Source organism: Mytilus trossulus, chromosome 3 (genome assembly GCF_036588685.1).
Source record: "Mytilus trossulus isolate FHL-02 chromosome 3, PNRI_Mtr1.1.1.hap1, whole genome shotgun sequence".
NCBI lineage: Eukaryota > Metazoa > Mollusca > Bivalvia > Mytilida > Mytilidae > Mytilus > Mytilus trossulus.
Window position 1 is genome coordinate 22,640,165 of NC_086375.1, and position 25,558 is coordinate 22,665,722.

A 25,558-nucleotide genomic window follows, 5' to 3' on the forward strand; every position below is an offset into this window, starting at 1 on the left:
GGTAAAACATGTTTGAATTCAATATATTGTCCAAATGCAGTACATGGTTGTTTTAAGTCTTCTTACAGCATCTTTGTATACTCATGAAGGAAATTTCATACGTTTTTCTTGACTTGATCTCCAATGATAACAAGTTTGATATGCTGTAAACCATCTCCATATTTACAGTATTGAAAAATCATAAGTCACTAAATTGCTGATATGTTGAATGATATCTTCTAAATTTTTGTGTATTGTTTTATAGTACCACTTCCATGTATCATGTCCGACTGGACAACATGGAGTGCACCTGATGCTACAGGATCTAGATATAGAGTAAGATATATGGTCAGACCTGCTTTGAATGGTGGAAAAGAATGTGACGACCTCATTCAACTTACTAAAGGTTTGTAATTATATAAGAAATAAAGGGTTAAGACTATCTTGATATGTAGCATTTTCAATTTTATCATTTTGATATTAATAAAGTGTTTTAATATCTTGCATATTTCAGAATGGGTTCATGAAAAGATAAGTTTGAATTGTATATTTCCATAAAATTGGTCAACACATGTGTGAATTATGTTGTACTTTTTCTTCAAATTCTAATAATATTATAAAGGAAGATTATTTACTATATTTTAGTACCTCTGCCATGTCTTATGAGTGACTGGACCAAATGGAGTGCACCGGATGCCACAGGAACCACATACAGATACAGATATGTTGTCAGACCAGCTCTTAATGGCGGCAAAGAATGTGAAGACCTTCTTCAACTCAAAAAAGGTAATTTCTGAATCTGTTTTTCATAAACTGTCTTCTCTAGCACAGCATTTTGATGAACATTTTAACTCGAGTTCCAAACTATCCAAAAATATTACTGAACTTATATTCATGAATACACATAAGTGGCATTTGCAAGTCAGTATTGTTTAAACTTATCTATGAAAGGAAATAAAATGTTGTTTTAAGTTGCAATTTTTTAAATTTTATAATGGTAGTCTTATTTCTAGATATAGGAAGATGTGGTATGAGTGCCAATGAGACAACTCTCCATACAAGTAACAATTAATAAAAAGTAAACCATTATAGGTCAAGGTACAGCCTTATAGTCTTCAACATAGAAACAAATTGCATAGATTATCACATGAACTTGAGATCAATCCATCATTTGATCAAATTTAATTGCATAGCAATATAACTTTAATGTCATTTAAAAAGATGTCTTCTCTCCTTTTAGTACCACTACCATGTATCATGTCCGACTGGTCTGCATGGAGTGCACCTGATGCTACTGGAACCACATACAGATTTAGAATGGTACTCAGACCTGCCCTCAATGGCGGCAAAGAATGTGAAGACCTTCTCCAACTCAACAAAGGTAATGTTTGCTTTACCATTGAATTTAGAAAACATGGGATATACATGTAGATGTTAAATAGATGCACATTAAAAGATCATTCAATTTATTCATATTTTCATTTCATTGCTGGTAATTATAAACAAATACTATTAACATCATCAGTAAAATTATTTCAGTTTGTACTTACTTAACTACCCAAATTTTAAATTTGATGTTCTATTAAGTGAACACTGATTTGTCTTTTATCTTATGAAATCATAGAAACCAAAAGGGTAACATGGGTTTTCAAGACCTTCTTTTGTTTCTCCGGATGAAACACAAAATCAGATGTTCTTCAAATTACAAATGTTCTATATGCTTTGATGCAAGCATTGGTATATCTTTGAAATCAAGTTTTCCTCAAATCACATTATTTGGTACCAACAAAAAAATAATTAACCCGCAGTATCACAGAATTTTTACTTTGCATACAATTTGTTTTCAATTTCAGTACCTCTGCCATGTCTCATGAGTGATTGGACCAAATGGAGTGCACCTGATGCAACAGGAACCACATACAGATATAGATATGTTGTCAGACCTGCTCTTAATGGTGGCAAAGAATGTGAAGACCTTATGCAACTCAAGAAAGGTGATCTCAAAATATGTTATTTTAAATCTCTTCAGTTTGCAGTAGAAATATGCCATGTTAAACATTAGAGAAAAAGCTATTCATTTTTTTTTCTCACTTTCCTACTGTTATGATTGTTTAAGAAGCAATTTGAGAATTGTCAGCAGTAGGAAAATCAAAAAGCTCAGGAGTCACTGTTATATTAACTTCAATGAAATTGAATGATATATATATCCTTTTGTAAAGTTGTTATTTTGTAAGAATTATACTTCACAGTTAAATAAAAAGTATTTTTAATGACTAATACCATGACATAAGTACATGGATAATGTAAATACAGAAATTATTGCAATTTTTTAATAGGAAAATGTGACTGGGTGTGTATTGCAATTACAAAAACACACATTCTGATATTTGTATTACCTGGGTGCAGATTCCTGAAAACACAATAATTAATCCAGCATTTATATAATTCAAAATTCTACTTTTATTTTAGTACAACTGCCATGTATCATGAGTGACTGGACCAAATGGACTGCACCTGATGCCACAGGAACCACATTCAGAGTTAGAATGGTAGTCAGACCTGCTCTTAATGGTGGCAAAGAATGTGAAGACCTTATGCAACTCAAAAAAGGTATTTCATCAATGCCAGATTTTAAAATTTCTGTATTAGATTTAATTTAATAATACTTTTACAAATTGAAGTTTAGATTTTAGATAAGTTAAGTCGTTGCATTTAAACAAAATTTCAAGCTACAAATTGAATGATTGAGTTACGCCTTCAAGGTTAAATCCATTTTTTTCTAGTATCTTGCAAGACAGGCTATATTTTTATGATTAAACTTAAATATTATCTCATGTTGACTTTCAAGTAAAATATTGCTTGTTCTGCTTTGAATACTCTTTGAATGTAGCAGCCAAAAAGTAGTGGTATAAACATTTTCTGTTCTTCTTTATTTTTATGTATAAATCTAATTCAATTGAACTAGCTTTCCATGGCTCAGAATATGTTGTGGACTAGCCTTCATTGAGTACATTCAGATGAAAAATCCTCGGTACCACAGAAATGAATAAATGTATTGGAAGCTACAAAAAAAAAATGCCTTAAGAGCTTAATTTCTTTTTCAGTACAATTGCCATGTATTGTCAGTGAATGGACCGCATGGTCAGCACCTGATGCTACAGGAACAAGATATAGAGTCAGATACACACTCAGACCTTCACTTAATGGCGGAAAAGAATGCCCAGATCTCATGCAGATCGGCAAAGGTAGATATATATAGACCATTCAAATCTTCTTCTTTTTCTGTGAATTTGATTTATCTATTAAACAGGATTAATAGAAGTATTTAGCAAACTTATTTGTCAAGCAAAATACAGTAAATATTTAAATAAAATAAGGAGATGATGTATGATTGCCAATAAGACAACTATCCACCAAAGTTAAAAAGAAGGAGGAGTAAGCAATTGCAGGCTCTAAATTTCAACTTCATAAATAATTTACTTATGGCAATAACATTAAAACTCTCTCAGAAGCTTTTTCCTCACAACTTGAAGAATGAAATCAAATATTTTGTGAGTTTGATAAGATGATACAAGAAATAAACAGTGTGAAATTAAACATAAACTATTGCCTTTAAGTTATGTATTTAAAAATTAGATGTGGATCAAAATGATAACATTAAATTCTTTATTTTTAGTACCACTGCCATGTATCATGAGTGACTGGACCGCATGGACAGCACCTGATGCCACTGGAACAGTCTACAGAGTTAGATATGTTGTCAGACCTGCTCTAAACGAAGGCAAAGAATGTGAAGACCTCATGCAACTCAGAAAAGGTAATTGTTGTATGATAAAAAAGTAAACATTTGAAAAAGTTCATTAAAGCATACACCAACTACGAATATTTTAGACATTTTTGGAAGGATTGAATTTTGTTCAGTTTAAAAAAATTATTTGTTTAATTGCCTACTGTCATGCTGCTGATATCAACTTGCTGATGTTTGACAATTTGATTGTTTTCAGTACCACTTCCATGTATTGTCAGCGATTGGTCAACATGGTCAGCACCTGATGCCACAGGAACTAGATTTAGATTCAGATATACAGTCAGACCTGCACTTAATGGTGGCAAAGAATGTCAAGATCTCCTCCAAATTGGCAAAGGTTGATAAATTTTTTTGGGGAGCTAGATTTTATATAGATTTTCGTTGGATATCATAGATTAGAATAAATCAATTTGTTAACAGTTACCTTATTTTTTATGGGTATTGGTTTACATTGATCCATTTTTCCTGTTTTTACCAGAGACAGCATACAAGCCAATAGGAAGTATGCATATTCTTTGTTGAAAACATGAACTTATTTTTTACTAATACCCAGGAAACTCCACAAGTGATAGCAATAGTACCTCACGAGTACCTAACAATAAATCGAAAGTATTTGTTATTCAAAATTATATATGATTTTTTGGAAGCTATAAATGATTCACTTAGCAGAAAAATCAATGTGTTGATAAAAGTTTATCAAGAAAATTATTAAGAGGTCGACAAATACCATATATTATTTCGACTTTTAAATTTTAGTACCACTGCCATGTATCATGAGTGATTGGACCGCATGGAGTGCACCTGATGCCACAGGAACCATATACAGATTCAGAATGGTAGTACGACCTGCTCTGAATGGTGGCAAAGAATGTGAAGATCTTCTACAACTTAAAAAAGGTATTTTTGTAACTTTCATGACCAAATGAAAAATTTTCATCATTCTTTTTCCTCCTACATAACTAATGAAACAAATTCAAATAAGTTTCAAAATTTAAAAATGTTAAGTACTAAAAACTAGTTTCCAAATACTAAATATTCAAATAGCTCATCTGAGAAGTAGTTGCTTGCACTTTAGGCTACCAGTGATTACATTTTCTTCTTCTTTTACCATTAAGTACCTCTGCCATGTATTATGTCTGACTGGTCCGCATGGAGTGCACCTGATGCCTCAGGAACAATATACAGAGTAAGATATGTTGTCAGACCTGCTCTTAATGGAGGCAAAGAATGTGAAGACCTCATGCAACTCAACAAAGGTAAGATTTGCTTTTGAATGTATCATTGTCCCTCATTTTCTTTAGGAGATCTCGACTTTAGGGTGAGATTTTGTTTAGGGTTAGAATTAGGCTAGTTTTATAGTTTTGGTCTATGATATTGGCAGAAACTGACCAAAATTATTTTTGAAACAACATGATTTAGATACACCTCGATTTTACTAACAATTATGTTTATTACAAGCTCTTCAAATTCAAAATCAAATTCCTGTCCATGATGTTTTATTCCAGATGGATGCTTTCAAAACTTTCATTCTAATTTCATAAATTCTTGTCATATCTTTCTTAAAAAACTTTGTTTTCTAAATCAGGAAACTAAATGCATAATTTAGTATTAAAGTCCCCTGGACAGTTTATAAGTTGTTAATTTAATTATGATGATTTTTTAATTTAAATGCATATGATAATCCTAAATGTATTTTCTAGTACAACTGCCATGTATTATGTCTGACTGGACTGCATGGACAGCACCTGATGCCACTGGATCAAGATTTAGATACAGATATATGGTCAGACCTGCACTTAATAGCGGCAAAGAATGTGCCGATCTCTTACAGTTAGCTAAAGGTGTGTGTTTATTTTGAGTTACACTGATGTGTAATTGTTATTATTCACAAGGCAGTTCCTGAAGTAGCACTGTTAATTAATGATTGGTTGTAACTTGTGGAATATATATTTAAGAAACAATGAACTTTGTGAGTAGTTCATCTATTCAAAAAGTACCCCTTTTTTAAATATAAGATATTGAACAGTCTGTAATAACCAAATGAATAACATTTTATATGCAATTTATGATTAAAAAATGAATGACACTCACTATTTAATATTTTAACTTTTTTTCAGTACCACTGCCATGTATCATGAGTGACTGGACCGCATGGACAGCACCTGATGCCACTGGAACAGTCTACAGAGTTAGATATGTTGTCAGACCTGCTCTTAACGAAGGCAAAGAATGTGAAGACCTCATGCAACTCAGAAAAGGTAACTGCTTGCTTAAAGTTTTACTTTTGTAATTAAAAAACTCCTTACCGAAAGAACATTCATTGATTATGTAAAAAGATTAATCACAAAATAAAAAGTGAATAAAAAATGCTAGTACAATTATCTATAGGCTTTCTGCAGAAATTGGAAAAACAACAAATCAAACCACAAATATACAACTTTTACGAAAATTGGTACCCATAAAAAATATATGAATCCATGGTAAATGAAGCTGTTCTTAGGAACATGAATAGTAACAACTTAAAAACTTTTTATGCCCCACCTATGATAGTAGAGGGGAATTATGTTTTCTGGTCTGTGCCTCCATTCATTTGTTCGTTCGTTTGTCCGTCTGTGTGTCCATTCGCTTCAGGTTAAAGTTTTTGGTCAAGGTAGTTTTTGATGAAGTTGAAGTCCAATCAACTTGAAACTTAGTACACATGTTTCCCATGATATGATATTTCTAATTTTAATTCCAAATTAAAGTTTTGACCCAAATTTCACGGTCCACTGAACATAGAAAATGATAGTGTGAGTGGGGCATCCGTGTACTATGGACACATTCTTGTTAAAAGATTGATTTGGCTTTTAACATTCTTTGTTCCATAAACAATAGAACTTGTGCTGTTGGTTAATGTTAATGAGAACTAAAATAGCACTACAGACTATGAATTTGCATTTCAAAAAGATGTAAATAGCAAAAGAATGTAAAATTATTATTTATATTGATAAATCTATGTTTTCAGTACCACTTCCATGTATTGTCAGTGACTGGTCAGCATGGTCAGCACCTGATGCTACAGGATCAAGATATAGAGTTAGATACATGGTCAGACCAGCACTTAATGGTGGAAAAGAATGTGCAGATCTTATGCAACTCACCAAAGGTAAATAATATTTGGTACTAAATGAAGATTTGAAACACTTTAATCCTATATATTTCTCTTGCAATTGATTAGGGATATTCATATTTTACTCCTCACTCCACTAGCTTCATGAAGGAGGAAAATACTGTGGTTTGTCTTTTTGCTATGAAAAAACTGAATGAACACATTTTGATTTATTTTTTTAAGCCATTTGCATATAACTTTCAGTGCCATTGCCTTGCATCATGAGTGAATGGACTAAATTCTCAGCACCTGATGCCACAGGAACAATTTACAGATACAGATATGTTGTCAGACCTGCTCTTAATGGCGGCAAAGAATGTGAAGATCTTCTTCAACTCAAAAAAGGTATTGTCATTTGCAATCTTTAAATTTGAATCTTACTATCCATACTAAAGATCTGCAATATTATTGTGAGAAATGGGAATCTCAGCACACAATAAACTGGTATCCTGGTAGAGCTGATATTTGACCAGTATCCAGACTTAAATTGCTTTAGGTCGCGCATGTAGTAATACACACTGATTTAAAGATTGATCAGGTATTTAGTGAACCAAGTTAACTTTGATTTAATGCATACTTATTAATTTTATTACAGTACCACTTCCATGTATCATGTCTGGCTGGTCTGACTGGAGTGCACCAGATGCTTCAGGATCAAGATTCAGAGTAAGATATGTTTTGAGACCAGCATTGAATGGCGGCAAAGAATGTGAAGATCTCATCCAACTTGGCAAAGGTATTTATAGCATTTCCTTTTTGTTTTATACAGTAATGTGTAAAAATTATGAAATCCATATTATGTATGAACAATGTATTCTAGTTTTGTACATCTTGGTAATCAACCAATTCACAAAATAATTTTAAACCACATAAATCATGGTGTCCATTCTAGGCTTGACAAAAAGACACAATAGTGACTTTCTCATTGTTAAAGACCATATCTGAATTTGTCAATATCAAGCATTATTTTTTAACTTTTAAAGATTCAGTACTTTTCTGTTTCAGTACCACTTCCATGTATTGTGTCCGACTGGTCAGCATGGAGTGCACCTGATGCTTCTGGATCCATATACAGAGTAAGATATATGACAAGACCTGCATTGAATGGTGGCAAAGAATGTCCAGATCTCATCCAACTTAACAAAGGTGTGTTACAATAATTTCTGAGTTCCTTGAAAAATCGTGGAAAAATTCATATATAGCAATATTTATTTTACGTTTTCTATGAATAAAAGGATTACAATAATGAAGTGGCAAAACAGCACAACAAACACACTGAGAGAGCTGTATTAAAAATGAAACACAAAAAACTAATGTGTTTCTAATGAATGCCTTCAAATATGTGAATTTATAGTTTTGAAAATATTGCCAATTAACTTGAATGAAAACCCTGAAGTTTATTTTGTGCAATTTTTTTTCAGTACCACTACCATGTATTGTGTCTGACTGGTCTGACTGGAGTGCACCTGATGCATCTGGATCAAGATTCAGAGTAAGATATATGACAAGACCAGCATTGAATGGCGGCAAAGAATGTCCAGATCTCATCCAACTCGGCAGAGGTATGATATGTTCCATAATTTGTTACATTTACAAATGTATTAAATTAAGAAATATTTATTTATATTTCCTGCAATGTTTATTTTCAAGCAGAGATGATGCTCTGTTTTTACCTATTTTGTAAGCTGAAAGATTTTTGAACATTTAATTATGATACTTTAAATTAGATCACAATAATGTAATTCAGTTTTCTACTTTACAGGATTTTTTACTTTCAAAGATGAACAAATATATTGGTTGGTTTTCTTGGTTCAAATGTAATTTTATAATAACTTGCGTTCTTGTATAGCTTATGGTCTGTAAACGTGACATTATTCACATTCAATATACAATTCAAACTATATCTGTACAATTAAACATCAAACAGGAAAATTAAAGTGCCTGTGATTCTTCAGGAACCTGACATAGAGTTTGATATATGACAAGTATTTTGTGTCATATGATTTATTTACTCATTCTTTTATTTTTTATTTGCAGTACCACTTCCATGTATTGTGTCTGACTGGTCTGACTGGAGTGCACCAGATGCTTCTGGATCAAGATTCAGAGTAAGATATATGACAAGACCTGCATTGAATGGCGGCAAAGAATGTCCAGATCTCATCCAACTTGGCAAAGGTAATGACTGCATTAGAATGTTTAAATCTTTCACATTTTACGATACTATGATAACGTTCCAATGATTGAAGATACATAAAACATGTATAATTAGTCAAAATAGTGGTACTAGAAAGCTAGTAGTTTCCACTATTTCTCTATTAGGATAATATAACTTGTCAACAAAAGCTTATCTAAGAACATTTATTAAAAATTATTGGTGGATTTGGTTGAAATCATTTGTTGAGACCTTTTCTGCAAATGTATCAAGCCAACTGGAATAGCTGAGCCAATAAAAAATTTGGTGAAATTATTATAAAAAAATAAATTCTCTTGCCCATCTTATAAGCTATTTGTCTTCATAAAATGTTTCTTAGGGTAGAATATGAAATGACTTTAAGTAGTTTTAACTTTTCTTCCGATTCAAAACACTGTGATAGCTGTTTCGGTGTATGGAAGACATTGTATGCATTTCGTTGATAACTTGACACAGATAAAAATGAAAAACATGATATTATTTCTTGGTACATTTTCAAGCATTGCTGTTCATTTAAATAAAACCTATTAGGCAGTTGGATCAAAGGAATTTGTTTTTACAAATTTCGTATAATAGACAATTCCAGTGTACATGGTGTACCATTCATTTCTAACATTTTTTATACTGGTATAATCCTATCAGAATTGGAAACATTAAACATAATAATTTTAACTAAATTTCAGTACCACTACCTTGTATTGTGTCTGACTGGACCACATGGAGTGCACCTGATGCTTCTGGATCAAGATTCAGAGTAAGATATATGACCAGACCTGCATTGAATGGTGGCAAAGAATGTCCAGATCTCATCCAACTCGGCAGAGGTATTTTTCATTCTGTAGAGATATTTCAGTATTATTTAAGCTATAGAATAGAATAATGTTGGGTTTTTTATTTCTTATTAAACCTTTGATAGAAACAACATACAATAACAAATTCTGTGAAAAGTTAAAGTATTTATTTAATAAAAGAATTATTGTCATCATTCAAAAGAAATAATTTGCACTTAAAGGGAAAAAAAGAGTTATGAAGCTTAAGCATATATCACATCTTTTGTTTGAATCTTAAGATACTAGTTTTGTCCTAAAAAAATGGATGCCTTTTTGCCAATATAGTTAACATGTGGAAAATATGATTCTACACCGACCATTGATAGTTGGGTCAATCCTCCTTCTTAAGGTTAAAATAACATCAAAGTTTTTAAAAAGATTGAAATTTGCTATTCAGAAATTGAAGTTGCTATTTAGGAGATATGCAAGAATAACTTACCATATTTGAGAGTTCGTCTACTGTCATATTTACCTATTCTTGTATTATGTTACAGTACCACTTCCTTGTATCATGTCTGACTGGTCTGACTGGAGTGCACCTGATGCTTCAGGATCAAGATTCAGAGTAAGATATATGACAAGACCAGCATTGAATGGCGGCAAAGAATGTGAAGACCTCATCCAAATTGGCAAAGGTTTGTTTTAAGAATTTTCATGTTAAGGCTATGCAAGGAAAACATTTATCGGATGGTTGGGCAATACATAAAACACATTTCTGTAGACAATAGCTATTGAAGCAAATGCAATTCTGTTACAAATGCAAATGAAATAATGAGTGGTTGAGTATAAAAAAGGAAAAGAGTAGTGTCTCTCCCACACATTTGCCTTATATCTATTAAACAGAAATTGATGGAAAAAATCTTGAAATAGCAAAAATGAAAAGATCCACACAAATGAATCAGAATTTTGGAAATTATCAGTTGACTCCTCAATTGAGTACATGGCTCTTAAATGAGAAGTTTTCAAAACTCTTGCATGTAGGAGTTATTGCTCTTAAAAAAAAGGCAAAAAATTTACAATAGAAATGAAGCAAAAATTGATAGTTATATAACAAGGTCTCCATTACATTATGCCTTAGAAAAACTTTGAGAATGTAACTAACACGGGAAATATCAGAAGCTTTCCTACCCAACACAGATTTTATTACTGCAATATTTATTTCTATTTCATCTTTTTACAGTACCACTTCCATGTATTGTGTCTGACTGGACCGCATGGAGTGCACCTGATGCTTCTGGATCAAGATTCAGAGTAAGATACACAACAAGACCTGCATTGAATGGTGGCAAAGAATGTCCAGATCTCATCCAACTTGGCAAAGGTATGAATTGTTTTATTTGGTGCAACCTGTTTAATGTTCGAGCATAAAATATCTGTTTGTATAATTTTATTTTAATTTCTATCATTAAATGTTGTGTTTGATTGAACTTATTTCCTGTAGTATATTTAATTACAGCAAATTTGAAATTTCATTGATTTATGAATTATTGGTATCTCTAATGCCTAACAAATGTATTTAATTTAATTATATTCTTTGATTAGGTATCATCCGTAATTTCCAACCATTTTCCAAAGCATGCAATTCACAGAATATAGGGGAGTTGCTAAATCATTGATATTTTCTATAAAACTTTTTCCTGGTTTATATTTTCCATGCTTTAGAAAATGTTTGACATTGATATGAATTGATCTTTTCTCTTTGAAAATGAATTATTGAAGGAATGATATTGTCTTTAATATTGCAGTACCACTTCCATGTATCATGTCTGACTGGACCGACTGGAGTGCACCAGATGCCTCTGGAACCAGATACAGAGTAAGATATATGACAAGACCAGCATTGAATGGCGGCAAAGAATGTGAAGATCTCATCCAACTTGGCAAAGGTTTGTTAGCTGTTAAAATGGAGAGCTTGTCTTCTTTTTGTTCTCAAATCTATTTACAGTCAACTCTCCTTAACTCGAAGTCAGTCAAACCAGAGAAATATTTCGAGATACCTGTAATTCGACTGAAACAAATACTGAAAGTTTGACAGACCAATGGCATTTAATGAAAATAAAATTATATGCCTTTTATTGTCTCTGAGTTATTTCTTTGTTCAGTATCAATTTTCTTTGCTTTTTAGCAGAGGGAATAATTTAGATAGTATGTGACTTGATGTGATTTTTAAGGTGACAATTTTGTTTATTCTCACAAACAAGAGTTTTCAGAAAATTTGGATTCTTTTCATTTTCTGTTTTTTTCTATCTTTTCCTTCCAAGATAAACCTGTAGATTATTATTTATTTATTGTCTTTTATTTTAAGCATATTGTAATATTTTTTAGTACCACTTCCATGTATCATGTCTGACTGGACCGACTGGAGTGCACCTGATGCCTCTGGAACCAGATACAGAGTTAGATATATGACAAGACCTGCATTGAATGGCGGCAAAGAATGTGAAGACCTCATCCAACTTGGCAAAGGTATGTTGTTATTTTTTTATTTCAATATAATTGAATTCTTATAATGAGACTTCACCGCCATTTACATTCCTATTTTTTTTCTTTATTCAATTTACACACAATTTTAAATGCTATTTGGGGGTTGAATTTCGGCAACATGGTTTTTAGGGAAAAATTTCAATGACTAAGAAAAAAATATTAGTTTTAGCCATATGAATACCTATTCTTAGTGTTAAAGTACTATAATGACAACATGCCTGAGAAGGTAATATTTTATTCAATCCTGTATATTAAAGCAATTTATTTTGGTTTCAGTACCACTTCCATGTATCATGTCTGACTGGACCGACTGGAGTGCACCTGATGCTTCTGGTACCAGATACAGAGTAAGATATATGACAAGACCAGCATTGAACGGTGGCAAAGAATGTGAAGACCTTATCCAACTCGGCAAAGGTATGAACAGCAACCTATAAATTTTACTTTCTTGCTATATTATATATTTAGTTTTTCCTGTTCAACTTTATTTCATATATTCAATTATAAAATAGAATTACTGTTAATTCTGAATGTTTTTGTTACTAGGAATAAGTTTCACAAAAATTAGTGATTGCATCATAAATTTTGATTGAAAAACCGCTATTTGTATATAAAATTGTCAGATTTACACTATAAAAAGCTTCTAAAACACACTCTTCAAAGTTAATAGACAATTTTATTATTTTTAATATATGGATTTGTTTAAAAACAATATGCATTTCTTCAATTGTAGTACCACTTCCATGTATCATGTCTGATTGGACCGACTGGAGTGCACCTGATGCTTCAGGAACCAGATACAGAGTAAGATATATGACAAGACCAGCATTGAACGGTGGCAAAGAATGTGAAGACCTCATCCAACTTGGCAAAGGTTTGTAAACCTTTTAATTAAAATCAAAGATTTGTAGTTACACTTCAGCATCTTTGATTTGCCATATTTTTATTTTTGAATACAAGCTAATCAACTGCACTATAACCCTATTTGATAAAATGTGTCAACAGCTACAAAACAGTATATATACATTGAATACATATATTATTCATGATTCATTACTTCTGAATTTTTCATCAATAACAATTTTTTGTGAACATTTCAAGAAAAGAATCCATTGTTTCATAGATCTTTTTTGTAAATGCAAGAACAGAACAAATGAGTCTATTTTTTACTTTTCAAATTTTAATTCCGAATATTTTCTTTCTAAATATAGTACCACTTCCATGTGTCATGTCTGACTGGTCTGACTGGAGTGCACCTGATGCCTCTGGAACCAGATACAGAGCAAGATTCACAACCAGACCTGCATTGAATGGTGGCAAAGAATGTCCAGATATGATCCAACTTGGCAAAGGTATTCATTTAAAAGCCTTAAGTATATTTTAGAATCTTTGAACTTTTACTATATGAAGAAAAAACAATAAACTTAAAAGTGTATTTGAAATTTATCTTCACTTTTAATATATCTCTAATTTATAGTGCAGATATCAAAACTAACCAGAATTCCAAATTTCCTTTTTCTTCAGTTCAAAAAAAGCTAGAGATTCTTAGCATAACATTTCTTATCCACACATTGTGAGTTCATCAATTGAACAAACTCATCATAGATACTGGGATCACAATTCAATATGCCAGACATGTGCTTGGTCTACAACCCACTTATCAGTGATGCTGGCTTTAAAAAATTCCACAATTTTGGATTTTTAATTATGATTAAGGCGGTATATAATGAAACCAGCATGTTCAGATTGATTGCTTTCTGTATTTCAGTACCACTTCCATGTATCATGTCTGACTGGACCGCCTGGAGTGCACCTGATGCTACTGGATCCAGATACAGAGTAAGATTCATGACCAGACCTGCATTGAATGGCGGCAAAGAATGTGAAGACCTCATCCAACTTGGCAAAGGTATGGAAACATATTGATTAGTTCATGCAGATGTTATATATATGGAGAGGATATTTATATCATTATATGAAACAAAAAGCTTTTCACATCTTTCATAGTGACACTCAACATAATTATCCTGTCACATAAGCAATTTTGTCTGCAATAACTGAGCATACAAATTCACAGAAAATTCAGTACATATTTATGACCATTCTACATTGGATGGGGGAGGGATAGAAGAAGAAGAAGAAGAAGAATTTATTATAGTACAACCTGAATATACAAATAAATACATGTTTGAAATACAAAATAATCAGCCAGCCAAATAGGCTTATGATGTTTTCATATGTTTGTGTCAGATCCTTCGTCTGTCCAGTATCTTGTTAAGGTTTTGGTTCAAGTTAGTTTATCATGATATTGTGGTCAAATCAACACTAAACTTGGTGTACACGTTCATCTTGATGTTTTGATCTCTTTCATATTTTAGCCAGATTAGGGTTTTGATCATGATTTTAGGTTTCACAGGAAATTGTGAAAGTGTGAGCAAGGCATGTCACCTTTTGAATTTATAATCTCAAATATGTCTATAGTCTTTTTTCTAAAATATAAATGCTATCATCTTAAAATGTAACTGGTGTAAAATTATTTTCAGTACCACTGCCATGTATTGTCAGTGACTGGAATGAATGGTCCGCACCTGATGCTACCGGCTCTTCATTCAGATGGAGATATGTTACCAGACCAGCAATTAATGGTGGAGCTGAATGCCCAGACCTTATCCAGGGCAAGAAAGGTATGTTTTATATCTTCCAAATTTACAAGTCTAGCCACATTTTTATAGCTTTGATTATTTAGGTTAACCTTACTAATCCTTTTTAAACTTTAGTTTTTAAAGGAGATTCACTTGTCATAGAAATATTAAATAGTTATTTACTGATTAAAAATGTTTCCTATTGCTTATACCAAAATTGTGTGTTTGAATGAAAGGGGGTTGTATACAACCCTCAATGTGACATCAACCTAATGACACAAATATCAAAAGGTCATCTACAGACAAAAAAGCTTATACCTAGTAAGTTTATACTGTGATGAAGTGGTGTTAAAACTATCAAACTAAAATCATTGTCTCCCTTTTTTTAACAGTACCACTTCCACTTATTGTTGGACCATGGAACACATGGGCAGCACCTGATGCCACTGGAAGCACCTTCAGATGGAGATATGTATTACGACCAGCAATCAACAAGGACGAACCAATTCCAGAACTCATTGAAGCCAAGAAAAGTAAATATAATTTGTTCCTACAATGGGACAGGTTTGACCATATTTGCAATTGTTAGATACTGGTTATTTACAACTAGGGATAACAAACAGTGGAAAAAATACAAGATCTAAATAAACCAAGAAAATATAGTTAATATAAAATAGGGGTTTGTGATGTATGATTGCTAATGAGACAAATTTACATCAGGACCTAAAGATGTAAGCAATTGTATAGCATGAACATACTAAATAAATACAAATAAAAACAACAGTAAATATGTTGGTTTGCAGTAAAATTAATTAGACTCTACCTTCTTGAGTAGATCAGTAATTTCTTCAAATTCTTCACCACATTAAGTAATTTGTCTATCATGATTTCAGTACCTCTGCCATGTATTGTTGGTGACTGGAGCACATGGTCATCACCAGATGCTACTGGCTCATCATTCAGATTCAGATTTGTAACCAGACCATCCGTAAATGGAGGCAAAGAATGTCCAGATCTCATCCAAGGCAGAAAGGGTATGTATTTAGAACAAAAACAAAGTATTCAAAGATAAAAGAATGTTGATATAAAAAAATCATATTAAGATGATGGTATTCTTACAATGATATCAACAGAATGACTTTCTATTTCATATACAAAGAAAAAATATTAAACAACAAACTCTTATTTAAAGAGTAACCCAAATTTCAAATTTGTTCTGATTTTTTCTTAAATTAAACTAATTTCAAAGAAAATAAAACTTTTATTAGAATCAGTTGCAGTTTGTTTGGACATTTATTTTTTTTCAAAGAGAATTATCCTATTGAATACATACAATAGCTATTATTCATTGTTAAGTTTATTCAATGGAAACTTTTAAGTTTTTTCAACGAGAAATATGCATAAAAATTGAAAGCTCTCCTGAGAACAAAATGTAGTGAATTTCTTCAATCGTGGAATTGAAATTACAAAAATTTAAATCACCAGGTAAATTCAACTGATTCTGTGGAAAGTTTTCATTAAATTGCCATGAATTAAAATGCAACACATAACATCTTATTGATATGAATTTCAGTCAAACTTCCATGTATTGTATCTGACTGGAATGAATGGTCTGCACCTGATGCTACTGGATCTTCATTCAGATGGAGATTTGTTGTCAGACCAGCCATTAGTGGAGGACAGGAATGTCCAGACCTCATCCAGGGCAAGAAGGGTATGTTTATTACAGTAAAGAATTTTACAAGAAGTCTTATTGTGGAGGAATAGATAATTTGATTTATTTTGTCCAGGATTTTATGTTTTATTATCATACAGTGTTTTTCAAATGCCCTCACATTGAAAAATATATATCTGTTCCAGAAATTTAGTTAAGAGTTACAGATTCTCAAGAAATTCAAAAGTTGAATTAGAAATCTGTCCAGTACCATTACACACAATTTTTGGCTTCTCAATAGGCCAAACAGTGAGTATATTCTTAATATAATGTGCAGATATTATTTCAATGCCATTCATTGAGCATAAAAACTTTAAAGTAACTTGTAAATGACAAATAACACAAAGTTTATTCTGTGAATGTCAATAATTTCCTATGGTATCGAACTGAACTCATTATATCTCTCCTTTTAACAGTACCACTTCCACTCATTGTTGGACCATGGAACACATGGGCAGCACCTGATGCAACTGGAAGCACCTTCAGATGGAGATATGTATTGCGACCAGCAATCAACAAGGACGAACCAATTCCAGAACTCATTGAGGCCAAAAAAAGTAATTATCCTATGTATCCCAACTTGTACCCTTCATTTTCTATGTTGTGTCATGTGTACTATTGTTTGTCTCTTTGTCTTTTTCATTTTTAGCCATGGCGTTGTCAGTTTGTTTTAGATTTGATGAGTTTGACTGTACCTTTGGTATCTTTTGTCCCTCCTTATATGGATCGAATGAGTAATCAAATAATTTACTGTAGTTTCACTTTCATTGTTAACATTCTTCTATTTTTTTTTTAAATAACCAGTACACATACAATGCATGTGTTGTCAATCTCTAGCTAGGAGTTAAACTGATGTTCACATAAATACAGATTTAATGAGGTCGACTGATTCACTTGCAAGTGAATTAGAAAATATCAATGTTTCTTTGCTTAATTTGACAAAATTGAACTATTTTGGCTACTTTAAGCGAATTATTATTTCACTATTTCACCTTCATTATTGATTTAACAAAAAAATCTTACTTTAGAATTTTTAACCGGATTTTTGTGACAAAAATGTCAGTTATAATGATTTGGGGATGCTCGGCGGGCGGGCGGGCGGCAATCAAATGTTGTCCGTGCATTAACTCATGAACCGTTCAACCAAAGCTTTTAAAATTTTAATATGTTGTGACTGAAAACTAAATGAAGGTCAAGTTCAATAATGGCGATTTTGACTTATACCGTTCAGTAGTAATGGTTCTTGAAAGATCGAAAAATGGCGTTTCCAGTCGTGTCTGTGCATTTACGCATGAACTGTTTTACCAAAGCTTCCCAAATTTTTATATGTTGTTACTGGTGACAAAATGGAGTTCCAGTTCAATAATGACGATTTTGACTTTTATCATTTAGGAGTTATTGTTCTTGAAAGATTGAAAAATGGCGTTTCCAGTCATGTCCGTGCATTTACCCATGAACTGTTCTACCAAAGCTTCCCAAATTTTAATATGTTGTTACTGATGACAAAATAGAGCTCAAGTTCAATAATGACGATTTTGAATTTTACCTTTCAGTAGTTATGGTTCTTGAAAGATCGTAAAATTGCGTTTCCAGTCATGTCCAAGCATTTACCCATGAACTGTTCTACCAAAGCTTCCCAAATTTTAATAATTAGTTACTGATGACAAAATAGAGGTCAAGTTCAATAATGACGATTTTGACTTTTGCCGTTCAGGAGTTATGGTTCTTGAAAGATCGTAAAATGGTGTTTCCATTCACCTTGATGCATTTACTCATGAATCATTCAATCAAAGCTCTTTTCAAATTTTAATATGTTGATACTGTTGACAAAATAGAGGTCAAATTTGATATTGACTATTTTCACTTTCACCAATCATCAGTAATGGTTCTTGTGACATTGCCAGGACACAAATAAATGCTAATAAATCCAGTTTGCTGTCTTTGTGACAGCAGCCTCTTGTTATATATCTCGTAGCTTGTACCCCATTAATACTTTATATTTTGTTTAAAGGAAAACACTTATTTGTAAAAAAAAATCGAAGAATAGTAATGTCTTCCATTTTTGAACCACATTAAGTAATTTGTATATCATGATTTCAGTACCTCTGCCATGTATTGTTGGTGACTGGAGCACATGGTCATCACCAGATGCTACTGGCTCATCATTCAGATTCAGATTTGTAACCAGACCATCAGTAAATGGAGGCAAAGAATGTCCAGATCTCATCCAGGGCAGAAAGGGTATGTTAACAAGACATCCTATCTTCAAAAAATTCTCTGTACATTGAATTTGGAGTTGATCAAATTAATATTATTTGGATTTCCATATTTAGCAAATATTACTTAACTCTGCAGTTTAATTATATTATTTTAAACTGATTAAATATCATTGATGGCCAGGTAGTCTTAGTAGTCCATCTATAGTTATTACTTTGCTGACAACAATGTGTTTGTGAGTTTAAAATTGCTCAGTTGTTCAAACTTGGTATTCTGCTACCCTCCTGGCCATTTAGGATTGTTGATATAAAAGAAAATTTTCCCAAGAATCAGTTGTAGTTCACTTGGTCATTTGTTTTTTTGCAAAGAGATATAATAAATACAATAGGTATTATTCTCTATTGAGTTCTTTGTCAATTTCTTTCAATTCAACCTGGTAAATTCAATTTGATTCTGTGTAAAGGTTTCATTTAGAGTTCAATAAATTATTAAAAGGCAGCTCATAACATCTTATTGATATGAATTTCAGTCAAACTTCCATGTATTGTATCTGACTGGAATGAATGGTCTGCACCTGATGCTACTGGATCTTCATTCAGATGGAGATTTGTTGTCAGACCAGCCATTAGTGGAGGACAGGAATGCCCAGACCTTATCCAGGGCAAGAAAGGTATGATCATAAAACTAAATGTACAATACATGACACATTAGAATTAAACAATTTCTAAGGAAACCATATTTAAAACTTCATCTCTATTTCATTAGCAATGCCGCATGCCTCCTTAGTTTCTAGCAATACTTTTCTTATCACTCGACTCCTCTGAGAATGGGAAATATCAGTCAGCAAGATCAAAGGAAAATTTTATAAAATAGCAATTAAACTTGTATTTTTAACAACTTCTGCTACATATTTGTTTGTATCATTGGTTTTGGATAGGTTCAACAGTCAAATTGCAAACTTAAGTTGTACCAGTTTTCAATAAATTACTGCAAATTCATTATTATGAGAGGCATTGAATTTCTGTGGTTTTCTTGGGTATAGGTAAACCATGAACCTAAATGTTCAAAAAAAGTACACACTTCTGGGGGCTTTCATACTCAGACTTTGGCAAAACCACACAATCAAGTATCCCCAAAATTTTATTTTTCTTCTGTCTAATAAAGTCGGTTTCAAATAAAACACATGAATTTCCAGTATCTTAAATTACTTTGTATTGCTATTTGAATAATTCCATTTGGTATCAAACTACTCTCTTGTCTCTTTACAGTACCACTTCCACTTATTGTTGGACCATGGAACACATGGGCAGCACCTGATGCCACTGGAACCACCTTCAGATGGAGATATGTATTGCGACCAGCTATTAACAAAGACGAAAAGACACCAGAACTCATCGAGACCAAGAAAGGTGAATATAACATAAACCTACAATGTTTGACCACTTTTGCATTTATTTGCTTCAGGTTACTTGATGGCTTTTTTCTATTAGAATGCCAATCATTTATTTGCTGCAAGAAGTTGTTAATAAAAAAACAGTTGCAATGTAATTAAAAGTTCTTTTCATTTATTATCAATCATGTATTTTTTTTAATCTCCCTTCATTTGATATAATGTCTAATTTGTATAATTTTCAGTGGTTCTTCCATGTATTGTGTCTGACTGGAATACTTGGTCTGCAGCTGACGCTACTGGCTCTTCATTCAGATGGAGATTCGTAGTTAGACCAGCAATTAACGGAGGCAAAGAATGTCCAGATCTTATCCAGGGCAGAAAAAGTATGATATATATCATATGTTCTATATACATAACTGACATCAGGTTTTCACATCTTTGAAAGAGTTTGGTCTTGATCTTAATATTGTATGCTTATTTTATACAAGAAAGTATATTCAATGGACATGTCTTTTAGGTTACATCTGAACGATAATTATGAAATAGGTCAATCTTTAAAAAATTAATATTGGGTTTTTCTTAAATGAACTGTATAAGATATGATAACATCACTTGATAAATTTCATGAGTCCAAAGCATTTTACTTAATTTCCCTTCATAAGGAGTAAGTACTGTTCAGGTTTTAGTTTGATTGAATAATAGGAATATCAGAGTTTAACTAGGCATTATAAGATGATAAAGCATGTGCCATGATGAAAAACCTCAATTATATTGAAATGAAATAAAGTTTGTGGCTGCTTTGTTCAGCAATTGCAATGATAAATGTACACAAAAATTTCTGAATTAACTGTATCAAGCTTTATAGCAATATGACTCATTACGGTTTTTATTTAATTTCCATTACTGAATTTAATGGTAAAGTAATATATTTCAGCACCACTTCCATGTATCATGTCTGAATGGACAGCATGGAGTGCACCTGATGCCACAGGAACCACATACAGAACAAGAATGGTACTCAGACCAGCTCTTAATGGCGGCAAAGAATGTGAAGACCTTCTCCAACTCAACAAAGGTATGTTTATGTCTATTTTGCCTTACCTATATTCCAATAGAAAATCAATGGCTATTTTCTTGCTTGTTGTGGGGGAAATCTTTAATATAAATATAAATATAGTATACCTTTAGAATTGAAATAGTAAATGTTTTATTTGGCCAATGAAAATTTACAGAGAATGTCTTCACGATAAGGTGTCATATTTCCAACCATTCCATGTTAGTAATCAATTGAAGAAGTTTTTTCTGGAAGATTGTTCTATGCATCAGATGGGAATAGTTTCAGGGTCAAAAATGTGGATTCATTCCATGAAAACTGATATTCACAAAAATAAATGATTCTATAGTTTACAGCAATTACAACTCAATAAATAGGATGAATTTTTAGATATAGAACTTTAGTAATTGCAACACAAACATAATTTCAGTACCATTGCCATGTATCATGTCTGACTGGACCGCATGGAGTGCACCTGATGCCACAGGAACCACATACAGAACTAGAATGGTACTCAGACCAGCTCTTAATGGTGGTAAAGAATGTGAAGACCTTATGCAACTCAACAAAGGTAATTTTGTTCTGACAGTCTCTGTATTATAACAAAAAATGTAAAGGTATATAGCGATTTTTCAACAAAGCAGGCTTGTATGGAAACTTTGGAAAATCCACAAAATAATTTCAATTCACAAAAATTGGTACACAAGATAATAGAGAGACCATAGTACTTACAAGTCCTTTTTTTTTTTTTTATTGTTGAGAGTTAATTGGTATTCACAATCAATCATCATTTGTTGATGTGTTAATAAAACTTTTGAATTTTCATTTACACTGAAGTAAAATTGTAACCTCAATCACTTAAGTACACATAATTTAAAAATTAAACAAATCTATAATTACAGTACCACTACCATGTCTCATGAGTGATTGGTCAGCATGGAGTGCACCTGATGCCACAGGAACAGTATACAGGACTAGATATGTTGTCAGACCTGCTCTTAATGGCGGCAAAGAATGTGAAGATCTCATGCAACTGAAGAAAAGTATGAAATCTGCTACCTTAGTTCTTGTTTAAAGTGTAGTGCATCATTTTTGTTTTATAAAATAAAGTTGAAATGTAAGACTTTTAAGAAACTTTAAAATTTAATATAAAGTTACTTCTATTCAATTAGATATTCTTTTTTATTAAATGTAAAATAAATGAATCGCTTAGAGCTGTACAGCCTGTACTACGTTGCTCCAACATCTTTTGAAAATCAGTTTACCCATGAAAGCTAGTAGTAAAATAAGAACAAAGTTGTCCCTGGTAAAGTTTTTACATATAATTTCTATCAAATAATTGCATCATGGAATCAAAAAAATCTGCATAAGCAAAACAATTATATGCTTATACATATTTGTTTAAAACTCAGTCTTTTTCCAAATAGTTGATGATTTCTTCGTTTTATGGTTAAAGTTATGCAAACGGATAATCAATCAATCTTAAACTGAAATATTTATTTACAGCTGCATTGCCATGTATCATGAGTGACTGGACCGCATGGGCTGGACCAGACGCTTCTGGATCCCTCTTCAGAGTTAGATACGTAGTAAGACCATCTCTTAATGGTGGCAAAGAATGTGAAGACCTCATTCAACTTAAGAAAGGTAAAGAAGGGCAACAGTAGTTAACAAAATTCTTAAATCAATGAAGTGAAAATAAATCCAGATTACAAACTAAAACAGTTGGAAACACTTCAACTTTTTAAAGGAAAACAACTGAACCACATGATATCTAAGATTTGAGTTGAGAACAATGTATATACATATGAAAAATCTTCTCAAGGGACATTCATGAATTAAAAAAAAACCAGATAATAGCATGGCCAAAAAGAAAAGCAATCAAAAGACAAACAAGTCACTAAACCTATGCAAAAAACAAAAGATTTTGAAACAAAATATTCATATTTTAAAAAGTATTTTGTTATTTCACTCTCTTGTATTATTCCAGTACCATTGCCATGTCTTATGTCTGACTGGTCTGACTGGAGTGCACCAGATGCTTCAGGATCAAGATTCAGAGTAAGATATGTTGTAAGACCTGCATTGAATGGTGGAAAAGAATGTGAAGACCTCATCCAACTTGGAAAAGGTATTATATCAATTCTAACAGAGTGGATGTCATGTTTCTCTATTTATTAACACTTCATTGACTGCAAATTTTTATATAAGGGACTTTTGTTTTTGAATTTTCTTTGGATATTTTTGTTATTTTACCTTATAAGTAAGGAAGTTTAGAAGTTGACACATACTGAAATATACTAAACTATGTATTCAAATTTATTTCTATTTGTATTACAGTACCACTTCCATGTATCATGTCTGACTGGTCTGACTGGAGTGCACCTGATGCTTCAGGATCAAGATTCAGAGTAAGATATATGACAAGACCAGCATTGAATGGCGGAAAAGAATGTGAAGATCTCATCCAACTTGGCAAAGGTAGGAAAACAGCACCATTTAGTTACTAAACAGTTATACCGAAAGTTTTATTGTATGACTATTCCATAGTTAAAAGTACTAATATACTTTCTATGTCTTGAATCCAGCTAAGCAGTGTTAGTACAGCATTTTTGCAACGACAAATTTACAGTCTTCCTTCATTTGGATTTGAACACACTCTGGAGACATTAATGGCAACACTGCTTGCATTGTGTCAAGTGACTAGAACACTCTTCCAATAGGAAATGCTTCCATTATTATAGTTATGACTTGTTATTTCTAAGATTGTACTATGTTCAGGATGTTAGGTGGCTTGTTGATGGTATAACTGTGCCATGTGTCACTATCTCAGAATTACTGAAATACTTGATAAATTTTGAACTTCTGAATATTGTAGTTCAGAGCTGTAAAAATTACCATAAAAGTCAATTGTTAGAAAGTTGTCAAAGCCTTATAATTTTGTTTACTCTTGCATTAGATTATTATTGGCACAATTATCATCTCAATAAAATTAACTGGCAAGAGGACAACAAAAATGTTATGACCAAAATTACATGTATTTAGAATAAAGAACAAACATTATCCATATTTTGTAATAATATAGAAACAAATAAGTATTCAGGCATCGACAACATGCAGTGGTTCCTGGGAATATTTTATTTCTATTTGTATATTAACACCATTTATTTTGTTTGTAGTACCACTTCCATGTATCATGTCTGACTGGTCTGACTGGAGTGCACCAGATGCTTCAGGAACCAGATACAGAGTAAGATATATGACAAGACCAGCATTGAATGGCGGCAAAGAATGTGAAGACCTCATCCAACTTGGCAAAGGTTTGTAAACCTTTTAATTTAAATCAATGATTTGTAATTAGACTTCAGTATCTTTGATTTACTATATTTTTATTTTTGAATACAAACTAATCAACTGCAGTAGTACCCTTTTTGATGAAATGTGTCAACAGCTACCAAACATTATATATACATTGAATACATATATAATTCATGATTCATTACTTTTGAATTTTTTAACAATTTTTTGTGAACATTTGAAGAAAAGATTCCATTGTTTCATAGATCTTTTTTGTAAATGCAAGAACAGAACAAATGAATCTATTTTTACTTTTCAAATTTTAATTCAGAATATTTTCTTTCTAAATATAGTACCTCTTCCATGTGTCATGTCTGACTGGTCTGACTGGAGTGCACCTGATGCTTCTGGTACCAGATACAGAGCAAGATTCACAACAAGACCTGCATTGAATGGTGGCAAAGAATGTCCAGATATGATCCAACTTGGCAAAGGTATTCATTTAAAAACCTTAAGTATATTTTAGAATCTTTGAACATTTACTATATACTTAACTTTTCAAATTTTAATGAAACCAACAATAAACTTAAAAGTGTATTTGAAATTTATCTTCACTTTTTATATATCTCTTATTTATAGTGCAGATATCAAAACTAACCAGAATTACAAATTTCCTTTTTCTTCAGTGCAATAAAAGCTAGAGATCCTTAGCATAACATTTCTTATCCACTCATAGTGAGTTTATCAATTGAACCACATGTTCACAAACTCATCATAGGTACCAGGATCATAATTTAA

The 25,558-nt window shown here is 32.1% G+C and overlaps 2 protein-coding genes across 2 annotated transcripts in view; both read left to right on the forward strand.

The window, feature by feature from the left end:
* The window catches only part of LOC134710538 (uncharacterized), a 32,069-nt gene extending 24,189 nt beyond the window's left edge, over nucleotides 1-7,880 (forward strand). The window contains exons 44-59 of the mRNA XM_063570909.1: nucleotides 245-385; nucleotides 625-765; nucleotides 1,220-1,360; nucleotides 1,833-1,973; nucleotides 2,449-2,589; nucleotides 3,084-3,224; nucleotides 3,656-3,796; nucleotides 3,984-4,124; nucleotides 4,544-4,684; nucleotides 4,903-5,043; nucleotides 5,488-5,628; nucleotides 5,905-6,045; nucleotides 6,792-6,932; nucleotides 7,140-7,280; nucleotides 7,531-7,671; nucleotides 7,828-7,880. Coding sequence (XP_063426979.1) covers nucleotides 245-385; nucleotides 625-765; nucleotides 1,220-1,360; nucleotides 1,833-1,973; nucleotides 2,449-2,589; nucleotides 3,084-3,224; nucleotides 3,656-3,796; nucleotides 3,984-4,124; nucleotides 4,544-4,684; nucleotides 4,903-5,043; nucleotides 5,488-5,628; nucleotides 5,905-6,045; nucleotides 6,792-6,932; nucleotides 7,140-7,280; nucleotides 7,531-7,671; nucleotides 7,828-7,880 — 2,168 coding nt within the window. The remainder of the gene's footprint in view (nucleotides 1-244; nucleotides 386-624; nucleotides 766-1,219; nucleotides 1,361-1,832; nucleotides 1,974-2,448; nucleotides 2,590-3,083; nucleotides 3,225-3,655; nucleotides 3,797-3,983; nucleotides 4,125-4,543; nucleotides 4,685-4,902; nucleotides 5,044-5,487; nucleotides 5,629-5,904; nucleotides 6,046-6,791; nucleotides 6,933-7,139; nucleotides 7,281-7,530; nucleotides 7,672-7,827) is intronic.
* A 710-nt stretch (nucleotides 7,881-8,590) lies between these two features.
* The window catches only part of LOC134710539 (thrombospondin type-1 domain-containing protein 7B-like), a 33,239-nt gene continuing 16,271 nt past the window's right edge, over nucleotides 8,591-25,558 (forward strand). Inside the window, exons 1-13 of the mRNA XM_063570910.1 lie at nucleotides 8,591-8,615; nucleotides 8,973-9,113; nucleotides 9,813-9,953; nucleotides 10,454-10,594; nucleotides 11,140-11,280; nucleotides 11,705-11,845; nucleotides 12,285-12,425; nucleotides 12,720-12,860; nucleotides 13,177-13,317; nucleotides 13,655-13,795; nucleotides 14,212-14,352; nucleotides 14,987-15,127; nucleotides 15,478-15,618. Coding sequence (XP_063426980.1) covers nucleotides 8,591-8,615; nucleotides 8,973-9,113; nucleotides 9,813-9,953; nucleotides 10,454-10,594; nucleotides 11,140-11,280; nucleotides 11,705-11,845; nucleotides 12,285-12,425; nucleotides 12,720-12,860; nucleotides 13,177-13,317; nucleotides 13,655-13,795; nucleotides 14,212-14,352; nucleotides 14,987-15,127; nucleotides 15,478-15,618 — 1,717 coding nt within the window. The remainder of the gene's footprint in view (nucleotides 8,616-8,972; nucleotides 9,114-9,812; nucleotides 9,954-10,453; nucleotides 10,595-11,139; nucleotides 11,281-11,704; nucleotides 11,846-12,284; nucleotides 12,426-12,719; nucleotides 12,861-13,176; nucleotides 13,318-13,654; nucleotides 13,796-14,211; nucleotides 14,353-14,986; nucleotides 15,128-15,477; nucleotides 15,619-25,558) is intronic.